The 25,350-nt window shown below is 42.0% G+C and overlaps 2 protein-coding genes across 6 annotated transcripts; both read left to right on the top strand.

The window, feature by feature from the left end:
• The first annotated feature begins 84 nt into the window (after window positions 1–84).
• On the top strand, window positions 85–10,405 carry mcoln2 (mucolipin TRP cation channel 2). Of its 3 annotated transcripts, none has more exons than XM_086116247.1 (14): window positions 85–272; window positions 637–790; window positions 2,163–2,336; window positions 2,543–2,699; window positions 3,391–3,469; window positions 3,567–3,663; window positions 4,252–4,351; window positions 4,605–4,717; window positions 4,841–4,917; window positions 5,421–5,496; window positions 5,921–6,043; window positions 7,105–7,311; window positions 7,522–7,655; window positions 10,226–10,405. In XM_086116247.1, exons 1-14 carry the CDS (start codon window positions 229–231, stop codon window positions 10,260–10,262), a joined length of 1,572 nt encoding a protein of 523 aa, XP_085972373.1. In that variant the 5' UTR covers window positions 85–228; the 3' UTR covers window positions 10,263–10,405. The 3 variants fall into 3 exon arrangements, with proteins under 3 accessions (XP_085972373.1, XP_085972372.1, XP_085972374.1); XM_086116246.1 differs by having other exon boundaries at window positions 86–272; window positions 4,841–4,990; window positions 5,395–5,496; XM_086116248.1 differs by lacking the exon at window positions 85–272 and having other exon boundaries at window positions 641–790; window positions 2,163–2,301; window positions 4,841–4,990; window positions 5,395–5,496.
• Window positions 10,266–24,676, top strand: lpar3 (lysophosphatidic acid receptor 3). 3 transcript variants are annotated; one of them, XM_086116250.1, is made up of 3 exons: window positions 10,266–10,405; window positions 17,393–18,140; window positions 22,993–24,676. In XM_086116250.1, exons 2-3 carry the CDS (start codon window positions 17,399–17,401, stop codon window positions 23,319–23,321), a joined length of 1,071 nt encoding a protein of 356 aa, XP_085972376.1. In that variant the 5' UTR covers window positions 10,266–10,405; window positions 17,393–17,398; the 3' UTR covers window positions 23,322–24,676. The 3 variants fall into 3 exon arrangements, with proteins under 3 accessions (XP_085972376.1, XP_085972375.1, XP_085972377.1); XM_086116249.1 differs by lacking the exon at window positions 10,266–10,405 and adding an exon at window positions 10,549–15,596; XM_086116251.1 differs by lacking the exon at window positions 10,266–10,405 and adding an exon at window positions 15,611–15,729.
• Window positions 24,677–25,350: the final 674 nt, after the last annotated feature.

Raw genomic sequence — 25,350 nt, forward strand, 5'->3', positions numbered from 1 at the left:
AATATCTCAAATGCATGTTTCTGTATGTGTGTTGGGGGGAGGGGGGGTCGTAAAACGTGCACACAGCGACTCCCTGTGGTCACCACTGGCAAGATTTTTGGCAGCGCCCAAGAGGCTTGCTAATTGGCGCTCTGAAGATCCTCGCGCCTCCGCGGAGAGCACAGCTGCCGGCTGTCAGACTGATGGCCACGTTTGGCGAGTGACTGCCGTGTTGTCAGTGTGTCCATCATGGAACTCTTGGTTCGCTATCTTGATCGGAGCAATTCAGTGAGGTAAGTTCTATTCCTGAGGTGGTTTCTGACTTGTATTCACCATATTTTCATTTGATTAAGTGTCATTTTCCGTGCCGTTTGAACTTTAAAAAGCGTAGTGTGTTTTAAAGTAACGATTTAATAGGAAAACACGATTCTTATCAACATATAACGACGACGACATTCACGTTGAAAGTTGCTTCTAAATGTTTCGTAATATTGACTGTAAATATTGAACTTACTGAACTCCGGCTCCAGCCATGAAATTAACCACTGTCTTGTTCTCAGTTCAGCGTGTTGAAGAGTCTTGATAAATACTCCAATCCTGCGCTAAATTAGTGTAAAATGCCCATACCATTTTCAGAAAACCTTTTTTGTTCCCCAGTTCGACCACAACTCAAGATTTAGTCAAGGAGCAAAACCTGAGGGATGACCTGAGGTTCTACTTTATGAGCCCATGTGAGAAGTACCAGGCCCGAAGGCACATCCCTTGGAAATTGGGGGTGCAGATCCTCAAGATTGTCATGATCACCACACAAGTATGTACCTCACATTGCAAAATTCTCGTTTGTTTCTTAATCTGTCACGTAATCAATTACATTTGATTTTTTTTGTTGAATGTAAACATGCATGACAAGTTGAGACTTTGTGTTTAGGTCCCATGTGCTATCTGTTTAAATGCTTTGTGATGACATACTGTAAGTGTGCCATACGTGCATATGTGAACTTTGATCGCTTTGCTGCTGACTGTGGTTAAGTTATTGCAACATTTAGAGGAAATGGAGAGAACCTGTTTGTTCCAGTGGAAATGAAAGGAAAAAAAATCTTTTGCAGAACTGCTCTTGCTTAGCCAATGTGATACTTGGTGAGCGAAGTACATTCAAATCATTAATGAAACCTCTGACAGGCACTGCCACTTGTTTGGACTTAAGTTTGAACTGACTTATCGATGCATAGACAAGTCTGCAATGGTGGCTATAGCTTGAAGTCAATTAATTGCCAATCGTGTTTTGGCATGAACAATACAGTCAGTCGCTTTGCTGAAAGCAAAAGTTGGTGGGTTTTTGTTGCAAAATAGCAGCTGCCTCGAGCATGTGGTTGAGGCAGATTTTTGTCTTACCATTACGCCTTTAGGATTATATGTGATACTTTAGGGATGGTTTGAAGGTAATATAATATGAATCTTTATTAAAAGTGTAATGCAGCCTTGTAATTAAAACAAGTTGGGCACCCCTGCATTATTTGAACAATCTTGACTAAGGATAACCACTTTGCATAAAGTAAGACTAAAAACGAAAGCAAAGTAAACTTTGCTTACCATACTTACATGCCTGAGGAAGGTTTGAACATTGAGTCACAAAGTGCTGTGCAGTGTATTGTGAGTACACTTACGATAATAGTATCTGATTGATGGAAATGTGTTCAGAAAATTGCGATTCTGTTTTCCTCATATTGTATTCAGAAGCCAGACACTTCAATATATTGTGTAAGATATTCAATTTCATCTCCATTAGTTCCTTGTTTGCTGTCAGTGGTACCACAAAAAGCCAAAATAAAGCCAATGAAAAGTAAAATCCTTTTCGTGTTTACTTGTGGTAAAGATATTAGATATATTGGGCAAGGATACAATATTAAAACTCACAAAGAACAAGGGGTAAGACTAGATAAGTTTTTACTTCCTTTGAACATGTAAATAGTTTTTTTTTCAATTTTACTTCCCTTTACGTCCTGTCAAATTTTCATTTTCTGTTTATATGATCAATAAACAAACAAGATTTTCTGCCAGAGTGAAAATAACAAAGTCACTTAACAAGAAAGATGAAGTCAACATACTCTGTTTTTGTTGGCCACAAAAAAATTCAGTGGCAGGCTCCATTTGCCCCCGAGGACTTTTATTTTTTTCACTTCCAGCTCGTCCTTTTTGGCCTCAACAACCAGCTGGTGGTGTCCTACAAGGAGGAGAATGCCATGGCCCTGAAAAACTTGTTCCTGAAGGACTACAGCGGAGTGGATGAGGACGACTACAGCGTTGCAGTCTACTCACAACAAGGTGTCTATGACAGCTTGTTTTATGTGCTGGAGCAGGCAAGTTTGACCAGTCATCATCTTTAAAAAAAAACCCACACTATAAACAGAATACTTTCTTCACAAGATTGATGTTTCAATGAAGGATAAGTGTTTAAAACGATTGTTTGGTTGTGGAAGTGCTGCCTGTCAAGTGTGCTACGCTGATGTTTTTTTGCACTTTGGCTCGGATGAGTGGATTCATGTGACGCTGCTGGTGTTTACAGTACAGCCAGCTGGGCCGGCTTGCCGTGGGTCCCATCGGTTATGCTGAGGATGAAGATGGTGGCTTGCTGCCTCTGGTCATCTGCAAAAACCTCTACAGTCGAGGCAGTGTGGCGCCTTCGGAGGAGACCTATGACATAGACGCTGAGTTGGAGACAGGTGAACATTAGAACTTCAAATACAAGCCATAAAAATGGTCATACTAAAACTCTCTTCTTCTGTTTTGCCCAGAGTTCCACAATTTGATGTTTAAACAAATAAAAAATATTGTTTATTTTCCAAAGTCAAACAAAGTTATTAAATTTGAGTTCAACCAAAATGTTGAAGAATATGTCTAAAAAGTCAACCGATGTGATGCCACTCCAACTTTAGCGTACAGGATTAACTACACTGGTATGGAATTTATTTTTTTTCAATTTATATTTGAAGTATTTCAAATGATACATGTAATGAGAGGCAACATTTCTGGTAAAGAGGTAAAATATGATAACCATAGGTCAGGAAGATGAATTTACCACGACACAGGTTAGCTTCTGTTTGCGCAGAAAAATATGAGCAATACAAAACAAAACAAAAGAGGGACTTTCATTTGTTGTGTACCAATGTTTGCAATTACAACATTAAATGAATTTGTTCGGGATGAGGCATGAAGATCAACAAATCTCATTTGTGTTCCATATCGTCGCTGACTTGCGAAAAATATACACCGGTATGCCCATTTTTGGTCATTAAAAAAAATGTTTACCTTAATGGGATGTCCAAAATACGTGTTAGACATTGAAAAGGCATTGGTTCATACTTATTGTTTGGTCTTGCTTTCTTTTTTTCGGCTTTTCTCCTCTCCCCCCAGTTTGCCTGTCACTTGATCCGAAGACCGCACACCAATGGAAAACCCATAATACATCCTTTTTTGACCTGGACTTTTACAGGTATTCTACCACGACACCTTTTAGCATGGCACACAATGCACGCATCCGCACATTTTTGTACCTGAATGGGTGAACCTAATCTTATCCTCATTTCCAGGTTGGTGGACATGAAAATAACCTTCAATTTAAAGGGGATCAACCTGCAAACGGTGCGGTCGCGGGAGTTGCCTGACTGTTACTCGTTTTCTGTCACGGTATGGCTCAAACTCAGCGTCGCTCATGATTGAGTACAGAAAGCAGAGAAATGGGAATACAGTTGAAGCTGAATGTTGCAACACTGAGAAAAAAAAACATTAAAATTGAACACTGCAAACTTGGCAATGTTCGGTCTTGACAAAAGACTCGCCTCTAAGGCAAATTACATAATCCTTCCTCCCCAAGATTGTCATGTGTCATCAGGGTACATGGCGAGTATTACATTTGTTTGAATAAACTCCAACCGTCCCGTGATGCTGGACAGGATAATCTGTATGAAATGGAGGGATTGGTCGTACTTTATAATGATTAACTTTTATTTTACGCTCATATGACAGTTATGGTGTTAATGTTGGAAATTAACTTTACTGCCTATAAAGTTTTATCACAGAATAGTTTGACCCTTGAGCACCATGCCCATTTTTTAAAATTCTCTTATTGCCCATTAAAAAAAAGTTTATTCCAAATCTGAATAAATGAAGTTGACCCTTTTCAGGTTGCACTTTATTGGTGAACACTCGAATGGCACAAACCACACAGAATTACAAAAGATAACAGCATTGTTTTTTGTGTGTGTGTTCCTGCAGATAACATTTGATAACCAGTGTCACAGTGGAAAGGTGAAACTATTTCTTGACATCGACGCACAGAGCAGCACATGCCGAGACTGGAAGATATCTGGAACAGGTAGAATTTAATGACAATGCTGGCCATTTTGTCCTCGTTGAGATGTACATGTGAATTCATGGACATAATAATTCAGTAGCACATGAGCCATACAAATAATGGAGTGCTTTTGCTGCAGAAATGCCACCAGACGCTTGCAGTTAAGGAGTGTCAGAGCACCACAGAGGCGGTTTCCTTTGTGTGGTTATCAGTCACAAAAGTGGTGCGCTTACGTGAGAGATTAACGTTCTCTCGTGTGCTATCTTTCTTTCAGCTCAGAAAAACACACACTATCATCTGGTGTTCGACGGCTTTGTCATCGTGGTTTGCCTCACGTCGGCCGTGCTGTGCACCCGTTCCATCGTGTTGGCCGTCAGGTTGCTGCAGGTCAGCCTGTTTTTTTTTTTTGTTTTTTTTTTGGACACACCTCCAAGTTCAAACCAGCTGCCATTCAAGCAAACTTGCGCCATAACCACATCTATAATTTCTGTTTGTCGGTGTGCGTTTCAGAGATTCTCCAGGTTCCTTTATGAAAACTACAGCCGAAAGATTTGTGAGGATGACCAGAGAGAGTTCCTAAATGGCTGGTACGTGTTGGTCATTGTCAGCGACCTCTTGACCATAATTGGGTCCATACTGAAGATGGAAATTCAAGCAAAGGTAAACTTCAGAGAACACGAAAGCTTTCAAATTTGACATTGGTATTAAAAAAAAATGAATGAGTGATTGACCTGTCACTCCATTTGCTGTGGAATCCCAAAGACTGGTGTTGACCTGAGTGCGAACCTGTTGTCCTATTTAAATGTTTTGTACTTCAATACACTCTTATGTTACAGTATGCACAGTTGGTCTTGCAGAGACCAATTTTACAGGACTGTATGTATAAATATGGAATGCCTTTCAGACTGAAAATGTTAACGTATGACAATTTCCATATTTTTGTGTCCTGCGATTGTCCATCCGTCTGTGTCGCCTCGTATTTTACTCGTGGTGAATCTTTTTATTGTGTATGATTTTCAGTCACAATTGGACAGTTATGACACTTCCTCTTTCTTTGCCCACAGAGTTTAACCAGCTATGATGTGTGCAGTATATTTCTGGGTACGTCAACGTTGTTGGTGTGGGTCAGCGTGATTCGCTATCTGGGCTACTTCCAGAAATACAATGTGAGTCTTGACATTTTGTTTGGCCTTTGTTCAGATGGACTAAGTAGAGCGCGTTATTTGACAAACTGCAATTGTTTTTGATGTGGAGGAACACACACTGTGCAAGGTGTGTCATAACGGTCCCAGGAATGGTGTCTCAAAAGATATATTTTTTCAACCCATCGTATCAGTTTTCTCCAGCAGTGTGGGTCAAACAATCAAACGGAATGTCTACAAAGAGATGGTGTGCCATTTCCTTTGTTCAGTGTGCAAGAAAAGACGGCAGTACGAGATTATTTTCAAGGGGAAAGAAAACCTTGTCATTGGATTTGCGATGTATCGTTCCTGATGCCATTCCTGGACTCTTTCTAACACTATATATCACTGGAGTTTCGACTCCCCCCCCCCCCCCTAAGTTATACATATGCTTCATTGCGATCTATAGGTGCTGATTTTGACTATGAAGGCCGCCTTTCCGAAGGTGTTGCGTTTCTGCTGCTGTGCTGGCATGATTTACCTTGGCTACACCTTCTGTGGGTGGATTGTGCTGGGGCCGTACCACGAGAAGGTCAGTAGCTTCGATGAGCATCATGAGCGAGGAGTATCCTGCAATCTGCGGAGGCAAACAAAATTCAAGCAACTTTGGAAGCAAAGCAGCATCACAAATGGAGTGTGAGCGATTCCACTGTGGGATTTTTGATAATGCTTGCAAACGCTAGATGGCAGTATTGACTTTTCTATCTTTCATGAGTAGTCCAACTGACTTCAGCAATCTCACTGACGTTTATTTCAGTGACCTTTATTTTTTCCTCAAAATATCTTCTGCCGGGGCGGCCCGGTAGTCCAGTGGTTAGCACGTCGGCTTCACAGTGCAGAGGTACCGGGTTCGATTCCAGCTCCGGCCTCCCTGTGTGGAGTTTGCATGTTCTCCCCGGGCCTGCGTGGGTTTTCTCCGGGTGCTCCGGTTTCCTCCCACATTCCAAAAACATGCATGGCAGGTTGATTGGACGCTCTAAATTGTCCCTAGGTGTGGGTGTGGGTGTGGGCGTGGATGGTTGTTCGTCTCTGTGTGCCCTGCAATTGGCTGGCAACTGATTCAGGGTGTCCCCCGCCTACTGCCCGAAGACGGCTGGGATAGGCTCCAGCACCCCCGCGACCCTAGTGAGGATCAAGCGGTTCGGAAAATGGATGGATGGATATCTTCTGCCACAGAGGTGACATAAGATCTCAAATGATAAGAGAAGCAGACTTGCGTATTAGGATAATGTTTCAGATGTCATTCAAACAAAAATCAAATGAATTGCTTTTTTTTCATCTTGAAACAAAAGCAAAGCCAGCAGTGGTCATTTCATAAACTAGCTTCCGCTACCACACTCTGGATGAGCGTTCCTTCTTAGCATTTTTTATGTTTTTCTACACGGGCGTGGCTGAATCAGCATCAGTCGACAAAATCTGGTGTATTTCCCTTTTGCATAGAACCCTGTGCAGCAGGATATTGCCTCAATCGTGTAGTCTTCGACACCGTGACGATCAGATAATCCACATGCACGTGAAAAAAAGAGTTGACGGTCTTCCTCTGTATTGTTTTTGCTCGTTACGATAAATGTTTGCCCCTTCTGTTTCTCCCAGTTTGAAGGCCTGAGCCTCGTGGCAGAGTGTCTGTTTTCCTTGTTGAACGGCGACGACATGTTCACCACCTTTGCCCAGCTGAAGGACAAAAACACGCTGGTTTGGCTGTTCAGTCGGGCCTACCTCTACTCCTTCATTTCACTCTTCATCTACATGGTGCTGTCGCTCTTCATCGCCCTCATCACCGACGCCTATGAGACCATTAAGGTACTTCCTCACGATCTGTGTAAACGAATTTCTATGTGGGTTAAAATATTAACTGAAAATAAATACCCCCCCCCCCCCCCCCCCCACCTGCCTCCTATAGCAAATCTCTTACTTGGACTTAATTTCGTTTCACCAGTTTTCTCCTAATGGGCCTGACTTTCCTGTAAAAGCTTTTTTAACTCTAGCATTTTGGCCTTTGTTTCATGACAGAATTACCAGAGGGATGGATTCCCACTGACAGACCTGCAAAAGTTCCTAAGAGATCAGAAAGATTTTGTTTGCTCGGAGGAGAGCAAACAGCAAGACGTCTACACCCGCTACTCAGTGTTCTGCTGCTGTGAAAGGTACGTTGCACGTGCATCGTTGGATCAGCACTCGTACGCCTACACACGCGCACGCACAACATACCCTTGTATGCTCACTGGCAAAGGAAGTTATGTGAACTGTTCATTTTTATCTGAATACAGATCAGGTTAACTGTTGATGTCAGATCTGGCTTACCCACGATTCTTACCAGTTATGTGACTTTTCCCCTTGCCAAGAATTTCCTGACCGACTCTCCGTTCAAAGGGGATGAACAAAACTTCCCAATCCAGATGCACATTTTCTTTTGTTTTTGTGGATGCTTCCTCGTGAATTAGTCTTTGTGTGCCAAACACGCATCATATAAATTGGGAATAAATAGATACCATGGGGTCTAATGTGATCTTCAAACAAATTAATGAACATCAAATGTGTGGAATCCTCAAAAGTTTGAACACAATTTTGGATTAATGAAAGTAACATTCTGACTAACTCCAATGTTTGTAGTGCTCCTTTTGTTGTGAGCAGCGAGGCCCTTTCCGACATTGCCAATAAATTCAATTTCTGATTCTATAGGGGTATCACAAAAAAAAAGCCAAAATCAGAACACCGGGAGTTAATCCCGTGTCTTTTCACTAACATGACGTTTCAGATTTGCTTGACTACTCACGGGTAAACTAATAATCGACCACAACAAACATTATCACTCATTACAACAAACCTGACCTGAAAAGATCTTTGGCGAGAAAATAGGTCTGCTTGACAATATAAAGAAAATAATTTTTGCTGCACAGTTTTTTTAATTGATCGAATAAAAAATGGACCTGGAAACCATTTCAGTACCTCATCGTACCATTTAGTCTCCTGACAGTGTATTGCTTATACTTTCTTGTTCCAGCAAGAAACTTAATTTTTCTGAAGGACTTTTTTTTTCCTGCTCATTCCTTTTCAATGATCGAATCCCTATCATCAGCGACTGGCAGAGTGGAGTGGGCTTCCCTCCACCCTGAGGTTTGGCGTGGGCTCCTCTGCACGGACAACATTGAAATTATTTGTTACACACCCAGCAATGGCTAATTAGAGGCTGGGAATATCCACCATCCCCGATACACAGCCATGGCTCTGTTCCTCCGAGATAAACACACTATAATCTGCACCCGGTTACAACGGCAACATTTGAGCCAAGAAAATGAAAGTTCAGTGGTTAGCGAGGCAGAGGTTTTGAATCGGCTTTGCATTTTGGCATGCATGTTTGCACTTTCTCCATAGGCTATCCTCCTCATTACTTAAACCACTCTGTCATTCTTTTGGAATAAGATGCGTGTTTTATTTTAAACATGTCTGAAGGAGTTTCAGTTTATCACGCCGGGAAGCTACAAAGGACAACATCATTCTGTCTCTGCTTGTGGACTGTTATAAGGCAACCAAGTTGTTGAAATTCATTGTCAACTTATTTCCAGAAATATTGAGGATGTTGACTAGCTTCGCCCCCTTCTGGTAGGGGAGAGATATAAAAGGTGACAATTGATGGTCTGCTGTTACACCATCCATTTCAAAAGCGCTTGTAGCTTCAATGGCTCAGAAAAAAGGCCACCAGTCAGATTATATCTATTTTTGTTTCATAAGAGTCTGTATGAGTCACTGAGGCTGATTCTAACAAAATGTCAATAAACAGTCTGTACTGTCTGAGCGAAACATATTGCAAACAACCCAAAAAATAAAAGGCAGCTAAAACAAAAGGGCAATTATAGTGTGTGCCTCATGAACACAGTGTAAAGGACTTTGAGTATGTTCCATGTGTTCCTGGTTTCGTGTCTGTCCATCCCACTTTTGAACTGTAGCCCCACAGTTCAAATCTTCCCACAGACCAGGGTCAAATGGGCATGAAATTTCCAAATAAAATCAATGTTTTTCTTTTTAAATACCACAACCCACATCTTGTTTTCATCACGCTTCACACTAATTATTTTTTTAAAATAAACCCCTTTTAAGTCTTTTTTTCTTTGTATTGACTTGTATTTATATTCCTATGAAGTTTTTAAAATAAACATGTGAAACCTAAATTTACGTAGACAGTGAACTCTCTCAGCCCATTACGGCGCTTGTTCTTCATTCGTGTCACAGATGAGCTGGAGTCTGCGCACTGGTCGGAAGCCAATGAGGGGGCATATATAGACAGACCACCATTCACACCTCTGGATTATTTGGAATTGTCTATTCAGATAACACAAATGTTCATGGAATGTGGAAAGAAACCTTTGTTTGGAGAGCATGCTGTCAGGAAGACCAGAGCAGCGATTCAAACCTCAGAAATGTGAGGCGGACGTGCTAGGCAAGAATAATGCAAATATTTATATCCATACAGTTTCATAGACAGAAGCTGCACAATCGCTGTTCTGGTAAGAGTATTCATAAATATGTATCAGTAACGAGGCAAAAGATACAAACATTGTCCCTTTTTCAAGATGAAGCCACTCATGCTGCACGACAAATACCAACAGTGCATTTAAACAAAGTGACCCCCCTCCCTACCCCCCAGGCGCCGTCCCGGGTTACTACAACATAGATCACTTTGACTAATCTCATTGTTTCATGAATCTAATCCTAACAGAGTCGCTGAAAGTGATGACATCGCACTCATCAGCTGACAAATGTTGCGCCTCCCGATTGAAGCAATCTGGGAAGAGAGCGATGGGAATAGGACTTCACACGTCTGACGCACACTAGCGAATATTCCTCATTCGGACTCCTTGCTTGTGGACCGCTGTGTCGTGCAATACAAAGACATTACGTGAGTCCCCATGTTGAACTTACTGAAGCATGAACTTACTCAGTTATGTCTTTGAGCAAGATGTAAAGTTGTTGTTTTTTATTTACAGTGTTTGTTGGCGACCAGGGTGACAGTGTCAGCAAGGGGTGGGACTGGTGGAGGGGGTGCACACATGCGTTTATGAATTTTCCTAGACCTGCTGGTGCTTCATAGAATGATGCAATAAATGTGATTATTCATTGTTTGTGCATACGATAAGATGCCGCAAAGTAATGAGAAAGTTACCCGTTATGTCTTTGTGCATCTTTGTTTCAGATCTGACTTATAATGTTGAATATACAGAAATAAAATGCATTATCAGCCTCAAAATCGAGTATAATTTGAATGAGTACTAGCATATCTTCAGCCCTGTACATTCAAATTCCAGATTAAATAAACAAAAAAAATTCCCATCACTAAGGTGAAATACCAATTGCCAGCCCAACTGCTTCCAGACTGAGTCTTAAACAAAATTAATTAGTGATTAAGCGGGACCATAACGCAGTCCTGTCCAATCTTCAAATCGGTGGTACAATTTGGTGTTCAGCTGAAATTCTAGGACCTTTCACAGGAACTTTATGCCGAGATGTATGCAGCATAGGTCGAATAGTCATGGCTGGAAAGTGAGGTGCAAGGATCACATGAAAATAGGGTGTGTTGGGTTCCTGAGTTTGTTTACCAAAAGCGTGACCTAGGATGCCCTTGCATGTATGCTTCCTTGAAAGTTGACCCAAAAGGACATTTAAAACTTCAGGTTACCTCACCAAGATTTTAGTATTACTTGGCCCACTAACCTTTCCCTTGATTGTGGGAGCTACAACATTTCTGAATGGATGATGACTTACTATGACTGTTCTTGGTCTCACGACTTCCAATCAAAGCCACCACGGCTGTGGTCTGTCGGCTATTTCCTTATGGGGGAGCGTTAATACATTTTAATAAAACGTTAATACATTTTAATAAAACACTGATTTCTACATATATATTGTTTTATACCAACAAATAAATATTTTTCCACCAAAAGCGCATCTTTAGAACACTTTTTTAATACTCTAAACTCCGGTTTCCCAATTTCTGTCGGTGTCTTCCACCTCCATTCATGTCATATTCTTTTTGGTCACCGAGTACAGTGGTTGGTTCTCATCAAAAGCCGTGACTTCTTATTGTATGAAATATAAATGGTCCCGAGGCAATACACAGGTTTTTCGTCCGTGCCGCCATGTAATGACATCGCATTTAAACATGTTCTTCCTGTCACGAGACGTTGCTGGTAAAGACTCCTGACAAATTAAGTTAAATTGTATGGTATCCCTCAGCATTCCGAGCGATCCTTCACGTTAGACTTGGGTTCCACTGCACCCTGGTGGCAGTTCCAGAACACAAAACAAACCACACATGCACTATTTCCATTTAACAGGAAGTGAAAGTATCATCAGTGGTCACCAAACTAGTAGTTGTGTCACGCTAGACTTCCCCATAAAATTCTGCGTGTCTCCTTCTCGTCAATTATTTCAGTGTATTTACTGAAGGAATAAACAGAGGATGTTGCTGCACTTGGCATCCCACACGTCCTCAGGCTCTGTGTTCTGGATCCATAGAGTTATACTGTACGAGGATGTTGTTTCTAGATGCTATCACACTGCGCAGAACCATGCCCTTTTTTTTAAGCCGGTCTTTCGCACCACAATTCTCATCTTTCGTTCTACTGTATTACCATAATAGAGTTAGACCACTTTTGAGTTTTATAAATGCAATCCTTTAAGGATGGATTACTCTTCAATTTGATTTGGTTTGTAATGTGACCCGCTAGTCAATCTGCAGTCATGTTTGCTCCTCTCATCACTGAAACGGATACATTACATCTGGTTGTTTCTGTAATGCTTGAATAATTGAACACGGTATGAAGCCACATTTGCTTGGAGTGCACTTATTTTGAAGAACTGAGTTTGACTCAACCGCAACTCGCCTTATCTTCTACTTTGCAATAAGTGGCTCCATTTATAAAACGAATGAAGCTGAATTAAGGAAGACTTGGGGAAAATGTAATCTGACTTGCTTGGTGAGTCACCTCCTGCTAAGCTTTGTGCAGTTGATTATCAGTTTGCAAAGGAGTCTTAAAAATCAGGTTGCACCTTTTGAGTTGGTGTGCTTACACTCGGCTGCTACAGCGAAACACAAATTTTATCTGAAAGTGCACTTTTCCACTCATCCGATGAGCCCATTCCTGTCATCAGCGACCCACGTAGTGGAGTTCCCTCTACTCTGAGGTTTGGCGTGAGCTCCTTTGCTCTGACAACATTGAAATTAGTTGCTGGGAGCTTTGCTGGCACACCCAAAGATTGCTGATTAGAAGCTATACAGTCGGAATGCCCCCATCTCTTCCTAGAAAGGTTTTCTAAATGTTTTTATTCAGTATACCCTCAATTTAATTCACTTATGTATGGCATGCTTGGCTAAACTACAAATAAGGTTGTTTACTTCAGAATTGACACTTTGTGAATATTCCAGCACAGTTGTGTATTAACAATATTTTCACTTACTGTTGATGTTTAGAAATCATCCTTTTTCCACCGCTCCCTCTTGTGTCACGGACGGCAGCTGCAACCGTCTTCATTCAATTGAGTGGAAGGAAGTACCGCCTCCGTTACATTTAGTTGTTTAATGGTGCAGCCTAATGAATGTCCATCAAGGATCCTTTGGAGCAAGCAGCTTTGTCGTTGAAATCTCATTTTAATGAGAATCTTTCCAAATCAGCTCAGTGAAATGAAATTAGCATGCTTGCTAAATGTCTCTTTGTACGAAAAGACAATTTGGCTTCATTCTACTGGCATTTCCTTCAACTTGACTAATTTGATGAGTCACAAATCTCCCCACAGTCAGAAAGATAATTGAGATTAAATGAAGCTGTTCCAATGTCAAACTTTTACCATCATGAAATCCTTGTGGAAGACATACAAAGTATTATGGAAATTTTAAAAGATTTGGGTCTCTGAAATGCATGCATGTCCACAACTGTAAAACTCTCATTATCTTTCAAGCAACTGAGTCCGGCCACTTAACTATATGAATTCAAAGCTAAAATGTAAGCAGAGCTGCACCGCTGTGTTTTTGTAGGATGTACAGGTTAGTGTTACCTCAGTCTGTTCCAGTGGCGGTTCTCGGATTAGTGGTTCAGGGGTGCAAAGACGTGAGCCCCCCATCGCCGATTAACTTTTTGCAGTGTAACTTCCACCCACCTGATTTATTACGTTTAGGTGTGTGACGGCAGCCGTCCGATCCCAGAATCCCCTTACTCGGTTTCCCCGGCCCCCGACGAAGAATTTTCCCGAGTTGAATTTTGGTCCCAGTAAATCCTTTTACAGATATACTGTATGTGGGAGGAGATTTCAGATCAGAAAATGCTTTGTCATTATAACAATCTGAAGTGCAACTGTGGTGCAGTGTCTAATAGGGGGATATTACTGGTTGGACTTGGGAGGTGAGTCTCTTTACATAGACCAAAACCACATCCTAGTCTATATTCTGTTCATTCATTTTATTCTTCGTCAACTTGGGTTTCACCGACAGGCCAGAGACATGTTTAACACTTTGTCACAATGACAATGTCACAAGTTCCGTTCATCATCACAATGTTTCCCCGCCCCACATCACAGTTGTGTAACTTTTGAGGTGTATTTTTCCTGAAAAATTTGGGTCCAATTCAGAGTTGTCATCCACCCATTGCCATTCATACATACAACAGGAGCAGCGATGGTTTGCTGTGAGTATTTTAGCTTCGTGTTCAACTAAACAGGCCTAGATTTTGCATTGTTTTAGTCAATGGAGCATATTTAGTTACCGGTAATTTTTTCTTTGTTAGATAAGGCTTCTCTCTTGCCACTTGTCACAGACATATTGTATGAATAAGACCGTAGACTGTTGTCACGTGTCCTAAACAGCCTCTTGGCTGCTCGGTTTCTTTTCATCAATGGAGGAGCATCCAGTTATTGGAAATGTCACTATCTTCACTGTGATCATTTTAATTGAAAATTCTTTTGCCCCCTCCTGATTGATACCTTTGACCGATGAAATCCCCCTGATATTGTGGGTGCTCTGTGCGGAAAATAGTAGGGGTGTTCACACGGCACACATTTGCTTCGGTGCTGCACCGATGTATTTTGTTGCGGTATATCTTACACCGGAGCAAATTTAGTGTGTGATGACAAAAAACTCAAGTTAAACTTGCGGCCATGACAGCTGAACTTTGTCTTGGGTTCATCAGGGGCACTTAAAATAGTGGCAGTTTTTTGCTTTCATTGAGTTGTACAAGTTATAGGTCACTGTCATTTTAAAAAGTTTTGAAATGATGTATCTTGGCCTCTCCTGATAGATCAACAGTGGTGTGTAGACGTTTTATGCTATAGTTTTATTATTGACTGTTTTGGTTGTGTTAACACAAGAAACTCTTTCCCGCGGCGTTTTTCTTAATCTTTTGAATAATTTTGGTGATAGGTGCTTTTTTTTTTTTTTTTACTTGAGCATCTCCCCGGGAAAAAAAATCCTGTTTACGTGGCTGTTAATATGGCATAAATTGGTTGCGTTATTAAGGTGTAAATTTTTAACGCAAGTATTCTGCCAGTGGACGTGCACGGTTTTTGTTTTGTTTTGTTTTTTGCCCCTAGGAAGCTACTTTGAATAATTCACTTAATTGTGTCTAGTCTTGATGCGGTCATTGGTAGTATAGTAATCCAACATAGGTCTACTCTAGCCAAAAGGAAATTAATAGTTTTAATGGCTGGAAACGAAAGTGGACAGAATACCCTCAACTGCGCGCCCGTGTACTGAATGTGAGTACTTTTGTCACCTCCGCCGGAAGGTATGTGAGTTTTAATAAACGATTAACTCGAGGAAAGTGTGCGCACGCGCATTGTTAAGGTTTCGGGCGCGGAGGAATTCAGTTGTGTTGCCGGCGCGCACACGCCCTCTGCGTCATCTGGTCGAAGGCTCAGTCAGGGCGCTGAATCTCTCCCTCGCTGTCTGTCTTCACTTGGCTCCACTAACTTGCCGTTGTCGCCTCCCTCCGTCCACGGCTGCGTGGGCGCAAGCCTCGAGCCACTGGAGCGGGGAAATGGTCGCGTCCTCGGGGAGGAACTTATCCGTTCTGTCGGTGTCTTGACGCAGCCGTTTACCTGAGGTAAACTCACCTTGCTGACTTTTCTCTTGACTTTTTTCCCCCGATACTCTTGTGGCGACACTCCTTTCCACCCCGCTCCACTATTCTCGACTCAGCGCTACTTTTGTACCAGTTGACAAGCCGAGCACAACAGGTTGTAAAGTTTGATCGAACTTGTTTGGACAAAAATATACTTTAGACTTTATTGACCTGAAGATTTTTTTTTTGTGTGTGCCAAATGCAAAGTATGTAATGTTTTGACCATGACGTATTGCTTGGAAAAAAAGACACAAAAAAAAGAAATATTGAATTTATAACTGACTTCATCTGCTTCTCAGGTTAAATATCCATAACGAGCAAAGGAACCACAGACAACATTGATATTTGCTCGACCTATCGTCTTCCAACAGTCACCTGCATGCATTTATGGCTAGCTGTTTGATCATTAATTCCATCCATCCATTTTCAACACCGCTTATCCTGAAGAGGGTCAGAAGGAGTTGCTGGAATCTATCCCAGCTGACTTTGGGTGGAAGGCAGACTACACCCTGAACTGGTCACCAGTCAGTGGCAGGGCACATAGAGAGACAAACAACCATTCCCACCCACATCACCACTGTCACTTAGTGGGAACCGATCCCACGCTCCCTGCACACAAGTCAGCCGAGTGTACCACTCCACCATCAGCGATCCCCAGCATTAATTCCATGTCGTTGATACCCATCTTAAGGTCCATGTAATGTACTACGGAGTCCCATCTTTGCACTCACTAATAGTAGCCTGTCGAATAAATGCTCAAACGACTTGCTATTCAGCGTTTTCATCATTTATTCTTCATCCAGTATTGAAATATGCTCAAAAACTGTATACCAAGCCATTTTGAGCATTTGTTTGCATCACACTGCATTTGAAGACACCCGTTAGCAAAGATTCGTATATTCATGTCGCTTTAAGGGGTAGGGCCTGCTGGGGTGGCTCGTGAGTCGGTGAGTCTGCGTTTGATTGTCTGGGCATGAACTGTGGCAAGCCCCTGCGTGAGTGTGCCTATTGTAGTTGTCTTTTACTTTTCCCCTGATGGTAAATGTCTGAAAAGTGCTTCGGTGACTGTGGCTCTGCTTTCCATATGTGAGGGTATTACAGTAAGGTACAGTACAGTGGAGCGTAGAGGTAGAGAGCAAAGATTTTATTTTTTTTAATTGCAAGAACAAATTTGTGATACAAGCGCTCTTTAGTGCCAGTGAACTCAACCCAATTCACCTCACAACAAGCAGCGGTTTGACAGATAGTGAAGAATTATTTAAAAAGAGGCTTTGAGCATTTAATGCCACTCCCAGTTGAAGATATTTGAACACAAATGCTGGAGTAACACAAGTAGGCACACAATATAACTACGCACAATCACAATTAAATAATTATAATGTACAAACTATTTAGTTTCCATTGTTATTACTATACTATATGTTCCCATAACATATATTAATGAGTGATGTTTTCATTATTTAAAAACACATGACAAAAATGTATATTTTTTTTTTTTGCTAGGCACTAATGACTTAATAGGACCTCTGCTAATTTCAATGGGGATGATGATTTGAGAGAAGAGCAAGTGACAAGTGGGGTCATGGAATGAATGAAAGCTGTAAAATCCATTATTTCCAAGTAGATCACCATTCATTTAAAATTGTTTTTTCAATGCAGGTTTTCACGTTTTTTTTTTAATCTGACCTTCATGCACTGGAATAACGAAATGTATTTTACTGAATGATTTTCACAGTACAGTTGAATATCAAATTTTGACATTGTTTTGTTTTGTGTAGAAAAAAATGGCGCGGCAAAACCTCACCTGCCATTACGACGAGCCCATGAGCTTTTTCTATAACAACAGCGGCGCTGACGATAAATGGGACAAGACCCAGCTCATTCTCGTCCAAGTGGTGGGCTCACTCTTTTGCTGTTTCATCCTGCTCTCCAACGCCATGGTCATCGCAGCGGTCATTACGAACAAGAGGTTCCACTACCCGTTTTACTATCTCCTCTCCAATCTCGCTGCCTCAGACTTCCTGGCGGGCATCGCGTACGTGTACCTCATGTTCAACACTGGTGAGGTCTCGCGGAGACTGACAGTGAAAGGATACTTTATCCGCCAAGGTCTTCTGGACATCAGCCTGTCTGCCTCGCTGGCCAACCTGCTCGTCATCGCGCTGGAGCGTTACATCTCCATCATGAACTTTAAAGTCCACAGCAACCTTACGAAAAGGAGGGTGACCCTGCTCATCGTGCTGGTGTGGGGTATCTCCATCCTCATGGGCGCCGTGCCCAGTCTGGGCTGGCACTGCATCTGCAACCTGAATGACTGTTCCCAGCTGGCCCCCATCTTTAGCAGGGGCTACCTGGTCTTTTGGTCCGTGTCGAACCTGGTCGTATTTCTGGTGATGGTGGCCATTTATATGAGGATCTACGCCTACGTCAAGAAGAAGACGTCGTTGCTCACGCCGCACACCAGTGGCTCCATTAACCGCAAGAGGACGCCCATCAAGCTCATCAAAACAGTCATGGTGGTGCTAGGTAAATACTGCTCTTACCCCTTTTGTTATGATTCCTATTGTGTTCTTCTATGTCCATCTTTAGGGTTTCTAAATAACCCTAGATTATGGGAAATGCAGTCATTGCTGAGTAACTTCCTGATAACAAGGACTCCCCGCATCGTGAGCAACAAAAAAATTGTGACTTTTGGCTTTTTGATTATGGCAGATACACTCTGTATGAATATGTTTTCTGAGGGACAGGCCAAACTATTTGTGGTTAACGACACAGCACATGTTTATGATGCACAATGAGTTGGGGAAATTTAAGTATCTCAAAAACTCAACCGCTTCAACGTGATAGTTGGCAATTGGAATACTAATGTCTTTTAGAAAACTTAAGAAGCTTGAAACTTCCTTTTCTTCTCCGGTATTTTTATCATCGACAAGCCAGTTGGATTAGTTGATTATGTTCTTTGTTGAGTGGGTGATTTGCACCACTCTCTCCCTCAATTGAGTCAGAGTATCCATTACCACTACCACAAAAAAGAAAAAAATGAAAATGGAGACAACCAGAAGTTAAATGATCACAGATTATCAACGTTCTCTTTGATAAATAAATTCAACACCTACTAAATATTATGAACACTAAAACTAAATAGGGAGCTCTTAAATCAGAACACTATATCGTTGAAGTCTTGTATTCCAACCACGATTAAAAAATACACTTTGAAAGTAGTTTGATTCCGCCTCTGGCCTTTGTGTGTGGAATTTGCATGTTCTCCCCGTGGCTGCGTGGGTTTTCACCGGGTACTCCGGTTTCCTCCCACATTCGAAAAACACGCGTGGCAGGTTAATGGAGCACTCGAAATTGTCCCACGGTGTGAGTGTGAGCACGGATGGCTGTTGGTCTCTGTGTGCCCTGCGATTGGCTGGCAACCAGTTCAGGGTTTCTCCTGCCTCCTGCCCAAAGACAGCTGGGATAGGCTCCAGCATGCCCGCGACCCTTGTGAGGAGAAACGGATTAGAAAATGGATGGGTGGATTTATAAAGTTGGACAAACCGTTCTCAGCAGCAAAGAGATCGGGTTTGTTTAACTTCAGCGCTTTAGTTTTGTGTGCGTTTTTGTTTGTTTTTCTTATGCAATGACAAAGGCAAAAAAGTGCTCATACTGACCATAGGGGCCGAATTGGTACATGACATAGCGGTTACATAGGTACGGAAGCAAAATCTGTATCCTGGTTATCCTTGCTGTTCAGAACAATATGGGAGAAGAAACAACACATTTGCGATGTTTCCTGCCTCTCCTTGAATATTCTGCATCGCTCATGCATCATCAAAGGGTGAATAGATGTATTGCTGTGTACATTATGTATATTTGTTTCGTAATTCCTCAACTTTTTATACATACTGTACATTACATTAAGAGTTTAGAATGCCATGCTTTTGATGGGCAAGATTTTAACTGAACAAATAATGGTCAACCTCACATGTTCCGTTGTACTGGTTGTTCCTAAAAGTGACTTAATGTCGAACCAGGAATTGAGGTGAAACTCGGAGGTGGAACACTTTGCCTTTTAGTTACGTTTTTTTTATTTGTTCACTCCACCCAGATAAAAAAATCAAGAAAAAAAATATTGCTGGATATCATATGTCATTGTTCTTTGTTTACACGTGCCCGTTTGTCCATCCAGATGGTTCGATTACTGTATGTGTACACAAAGTATTCCAAACCGCTGTGTAGTTATCTTATCCTACAAGGACTCCGCTCCTCTGCGTGTGCAATGTTTCTGTCCACCAAACACACACCCTTCAATGAGCGTTCGCCCCCCCCCCCACCTCCCTCCTGCCATGAAAAACAGGAAAACATAAGACAAACATACGCTGTGCACATTACCTCTGACTACGATATGTATTGCAAGCCTTGTAAAGTCTCTTAACATTCAAATGTCTCCCTACTTTCACATTCGTACGATCTTTCAGTTCAAATGCCCGACCGCGAGTGTAACTGCAGACAAGGTGACAGGGTGTCACGCAAAGTCCACAGCCGGGTTCAAGGGGATGGTTTATGTCGGGCAGTTAAACTGTTAACTCTTGCTCCAGTCGGCTGGGTGGAAACTATACAAACCGGTTCTGAGGCGTCTGAGTGCTTTCTGGGTCCAGTTAGAATGAGTGATTGCGTAAGTTTTTGATCTGTCTTTAGGCGGGGACAGTACAGAGAGCAGACATACTGCATGACTTCACATGACATTCAAGAAAAAATCGATCAGCATGAGTAAGATGCAATTGGGGATTTAGTCAGTCTGTCTAACAACACGGGTTTGGATTTTGCTTCCACTGACTCGGATGCTGGTTTGGGTCTCTGTCATTCTTGTGCCTACAAATAATTGGATTGTATCTGAAAGTGTTGGGCCTGCTTTTCTAACACATCATGCCAGTTAACATGCTATTTAGTTTTGGGGGGGGGGGGGGTTGTCCCCCAACTTGGGTCAGGAATAGAAAATCTACAAGCATGTTCTGCAGCTGCCCTCCCCCCGCCCCCAATTGACAAACGTTTACACTTTAAAAGGCGATGTCTAAAAATGGTCAAGTTGTTCAAGCCATGATAGGAAAACATGATTGTCTCCCAGTGAACACTTTGTTTTGTCTGTAGACATGCTGAAGGTAAAGACATATTGCTGGTGGAGACAAGTTGAAGCTTGTGGTTTCATCTAAGTGCCAAAATTCCCTTTAGCGGCCCAGTTGTGTGCCCAGGCATGTTAGGCTGGATTTAAACTGCATGGTCCAAGTGGCCCAATCTTGATTTTTTTTTTTTCAGTCTCAAGTGGCACAATTCTGAAATGCACTCTGGTGGCGTAAAACACATGGAATGGGGAAAATGTTCAGGTCGGAATCAATGGATAAAAATCCAATATATGGCATTTGTCTGCCAATGCAAGCTCAGCATAAATGCACAAATTACATTTACCCCGTCAATGCAAACTCGACATGATTTAAATGCCCTCCATGGGCTAAAGAGTCAGCCCAGCTTATGTAACATTTAATTGCCCTGTGTGTGTATTATTGTTTACTTCCGTGTAGTCACTACAACTGTCCACAGGAATAGATTTATTGGAATTAGACACTCGGACCTGTCCAAAAATGCCAAGTATCAGAAAGGGTATTGAAACTGGGCGAAACAAATCATGCAAGTGACTCGCTACGATGATCCCACGTAGGAAGTCTCAGCAACACACGTTTCCTCTCGTGCTCACATTAAGAATCGTAAACAAAAGTGTAAACTAATGTGGAAATACAAACTGGTTTCACTACACAAGCAAAATCACGTCATGGAGAGCAGCCAGGCTAAGCACAGCTCAACATAGCTGGCGATGTGCACCTTTAAAGTCAACAATAAATCAACAGAGCATTGCTGGAACTCGCTTTTTCTGAGGCAGATTGGCTGTCGGGTGTAGAGCCAAAGTGCTTTGATTCTTTGGGCCTTTTAATAGTGCTTTGGCTTTAAAACACATCGTACAGGGCTAAGGTGGACTTTGTAGTCATCGTTCCCAAAAGTGAAACATTTAAAGTTGAACTTGGTTGCTCTTGATGCTTTTCTCTATATATGAACATGAATGGACTCTTATTTTGTTTTCGTTTTAGCCAAAGAATAGCAGATTCAAGCAGTGCTCATTTACAATTACCGGTACTTGAATTGCGCCTGGTTTTTCGGAGCATTTATCCCACTTAGAAAATGTGGAACAGTGTCTGCTTCACCAACTTTTTATTTCATTCAGAAGTTGTTGCACTTCTGAATTTATCTTTACTTGAACGTAATATTATAATTTGGATGGTGCATTGCTCGAATGTCGGGCTGCAACTAATGTAACAACTACTTCTGCCATACATGATACAGAGTATGTATGGCTTTAAAATACATGGCTTTGCCTGGTGTTGGGAAACGAGAGTGTAGAGTCGGCTGGTTACATTACTCAACTGGCTATCATACTGTTGATACATTACCTTGTGTTGATAATCATAAATGTTCTATTATGGTACGCATTGCACTTTATCGTCCTATTTGGACAGAGCTATAATGAATGAACTCTTTCCTCACCACTATTGTGCCAACATATTTCCACACGGAGTGGTACTTGCAACTGCGGTAACTTCAGTCCTTGTGGAAAAATGGTCAAGGGAGGGTCGCGGGCACGCTGGTGCATGTTCCAGCTGTCTTCGGGCAGGATACACCTCGAACTGGTTTTCCAGCCAATCGCAGGGCACACAGAGACGAACAACCATTCGCACTCATAATCACACCTTGGGACAATTTAGAGTTCCATTAACCTGTCATGCACGTTTTCGGAATGTGGGACGAAACCGGAGTACCCGGTGAAAACCCACACAGGCACTGGAAGAACATGCAAACTCCACACAGGAGGGCCAAAGCCGGAAGCGAACCATGCACCTCTGCACTGTGAGGCCGGCGTGCTAATCATTTGACCATTGTGTTGCCCTAAGATTGATTGTTTTGAATGTATTTCAGTTTTTGATTTAATTTTTGCAGCCTTACTTGAATGTGCATGTCATTTGTTTATATCCACAATTAATTGATTTGAAGTCCTTGTATCAAAATCCTTTTGATGATCTTATTGATTTTTGGAATCAATCTCAACTATATGGAAAATTAAATCGCTGTCAAATTGTTGTCAGCATTGTTTAAAGGTTAGAGAAGCTGCTCACTGTCGTGGTCGGGGTAAAATAAGAGGTTGAAAGGTGAACTGTCTGTTCCTGAATTACGAGATAACAAACAAACCACCTGATTGCTTAGCAAAGGAAGTATTCGACTGCCGGCTGATCTGAAAACCCACACCAAAGACTGTCTTGTTTGCTTAATCCATTTGTTGTTTTTGTAGGAGCCTTTGTGATCTGCTGGACTCCTGGCCTGGTGGTTCTGCTGCTGGACGGTCTCAACTGCACCAGCTGCAACGTCATGAAACTCAAGCGTTGGCTTCTTCTCCTGGCCGTGCTAAACTCTGTCATGAACCCGTGCATTTACTCCTATAAGGACGAGGAAATGTGGACCACCTTCAAGAACCTCATGCGATGCATAGGCAACGGGACACGGCGGCAGCGCTCAACGCGAGCCAATACCCGACCGCTAAACTCCACCCAGGACACGGGCAACAGCCCGCCTCCGTCCGAAGAGACAAAAAACACCGACCAGGATATCTTCCAGACCTGAGAGTGGGATTTGTTCTGAACTTTGAGGAATGCCTGCTCACTCTAAGATGGAAATGCTTCATGAAGATAATGCGTAGACTGGAGTCAACAGTTCTTTATCTTCAAAGAAAATTTGGTCTGGAGAGGAGTATCAGCACAGGCTCACCGTGTCAGTTAAAAGCCCGAATTTTCGTGGCGCTGAGAAGACACAACACTCCAAAACATCCTGTTGCCGTAGCAACATGATACAACATTTGTTTTCACTCATCGGAATTTCATCATTTTGGAAACGATCTCTAAATGGAGAAAGCAGTCTTTTTTTCTGTTATTTATGGCTGAAAAACAGTGAGGACACCTTGGTGCAATTTTATTTCCGGTTTCATATCCCCCCAAAAAAGTATATCATATACCGTACCAAGGGTGATGCTACGGTCTTGTTTGTGTCTATTTGGTCAATATGAGGTAGCATGATATTGAGCGGCTTACGTCATTTTCAGGACAATTTTCTTAACAGTACTGTAGTTTTGTAAACTGTCGTTTTTCTATTACATACTGCAAACAGAAGTAATGTATGCATACTCTCTGGACACTACATTAGGTACACTTGCGATATGTTCACCTGCAGAGCCGCACTGCTTTACTGCGGTGATGGCAAGCTGCAAATTTCTTTACAAAAGTCTACATTTTAAAATGATTACCTCTGTCAACGCCAACCACGCATATGTTGTCTTTGCAAAGGCAAACCTTTGGATATTTAGATCTGGCTCGATTTTGCAAGTGCACCAAATCTAGTGTCAAGTTGCGTAATTTCCCCGAAGAGTGTCGAAGATGGGGGTGAGGGGGGGATAAATTTCAAGTGTATGGATGATACCTTGTTGTTTTTTTTTTTTTTTTTTTTATCCATTTGCAGTCTCTGCCTGTGGGCCAAAGATAATAGTCACTCAAACTTAGCGCTGCTGATTGAGGCAAACTGGTTCTCCCTGTAGCATTTCCCCACATCCGCTGCAGCTACTTTTAATGGCTGCTGCTGCTCTGCTGAAACAAAGGCAAGAGGCTTGCAAAGAGGAAAAAAAAAATATGTCGTAACACACTGGATTCCTGCTGGAGGTCCGTCACACAATAGTTTACCTGCAGGAAGTTAGGAGGATATGACTGACGTAGGCTGCATCGCTCCTTCCCAGACGCTTGTGCTATAAATAACTGACAAACGCGCCTTCAGCCTGCGGACGCCGACTCTGACGGTTCAATCTTCCTCATGTCGCTATTTCGTGTTTTGTGTCGACTTGTTCATGTCTTGTGCATCACACAGAATGCATGAGTCTTTCTAGAAATTTATATTGGAGATTTGAGTTTTATAAAAGATAAATATAAAATCACCTTTAGTACTTGAGCGTGACTTCTTGTGCTGCTTGTCGACATATTCTTGCGCCTTTTGTAACCTTGAAACAATATATGTGGGGGACCATTGTTTAATGGTGGGATCACGAAAAGATAAACAGGACAGTAGAAAGGTTTAACCTTGAGCATGCCAAAACGCGATCGCTGTCACTCCTTTCCCAAAATCGCTGTTGTGCTCAAACATCCAAACAACTCGAAGAGACAAATCAGAGTTACTTAACAAAAATGCATTGATATTTAGAACAATCGATTCCCCGCCACTATCTCTTTTTTTCAATAAATCTCCACTCCTTGAGAGATCCTACAATCACTTGCCGCCATTTGAAGATCTATTGGAGTGCTCAGTCAATTTTGCGTGACCTTTTGCTTCCACTCTGTTGGTCCACAAGCTCTTGAGAGGGAGCAACACTAACTGAACTGCCTCCAAATTGAATGTCAGTTTAAACAAAGTGCCCCAAATCTGTAAACATATTCTCTGAACTTTTAGTTAATCCTTGCAAAGTGCTTGTAAGAGATAACTGGCCATAAAATAATATAAACCGCTTTTGTTTTCAACCTCTAAACTGAACATGCATCCTTGAGGACCAGCTGGAAAAGGCGATTGCATGGTTGACTAGTTAAAAAGTCAGCTTTCAATTCGGACCTCATGAAAG

The sequence above is a fragment of the Hippocampus guttulatus genome, chromosome 7, assembly GCF_054856545.1.
Source record: "Hippocampus guttulatus isolate MCC_2025c chromosome 7, RoL_Hgut_1.0, whole genome shotgun sequence".
In the NCBI taxonomy this organism is placed as follows: Eukaryota; Metazoa; Chordata; class Actinopteri; order Syngnathiformes; family Syngnathidae; genus Hippocampus; species Hippocampus guttulatus.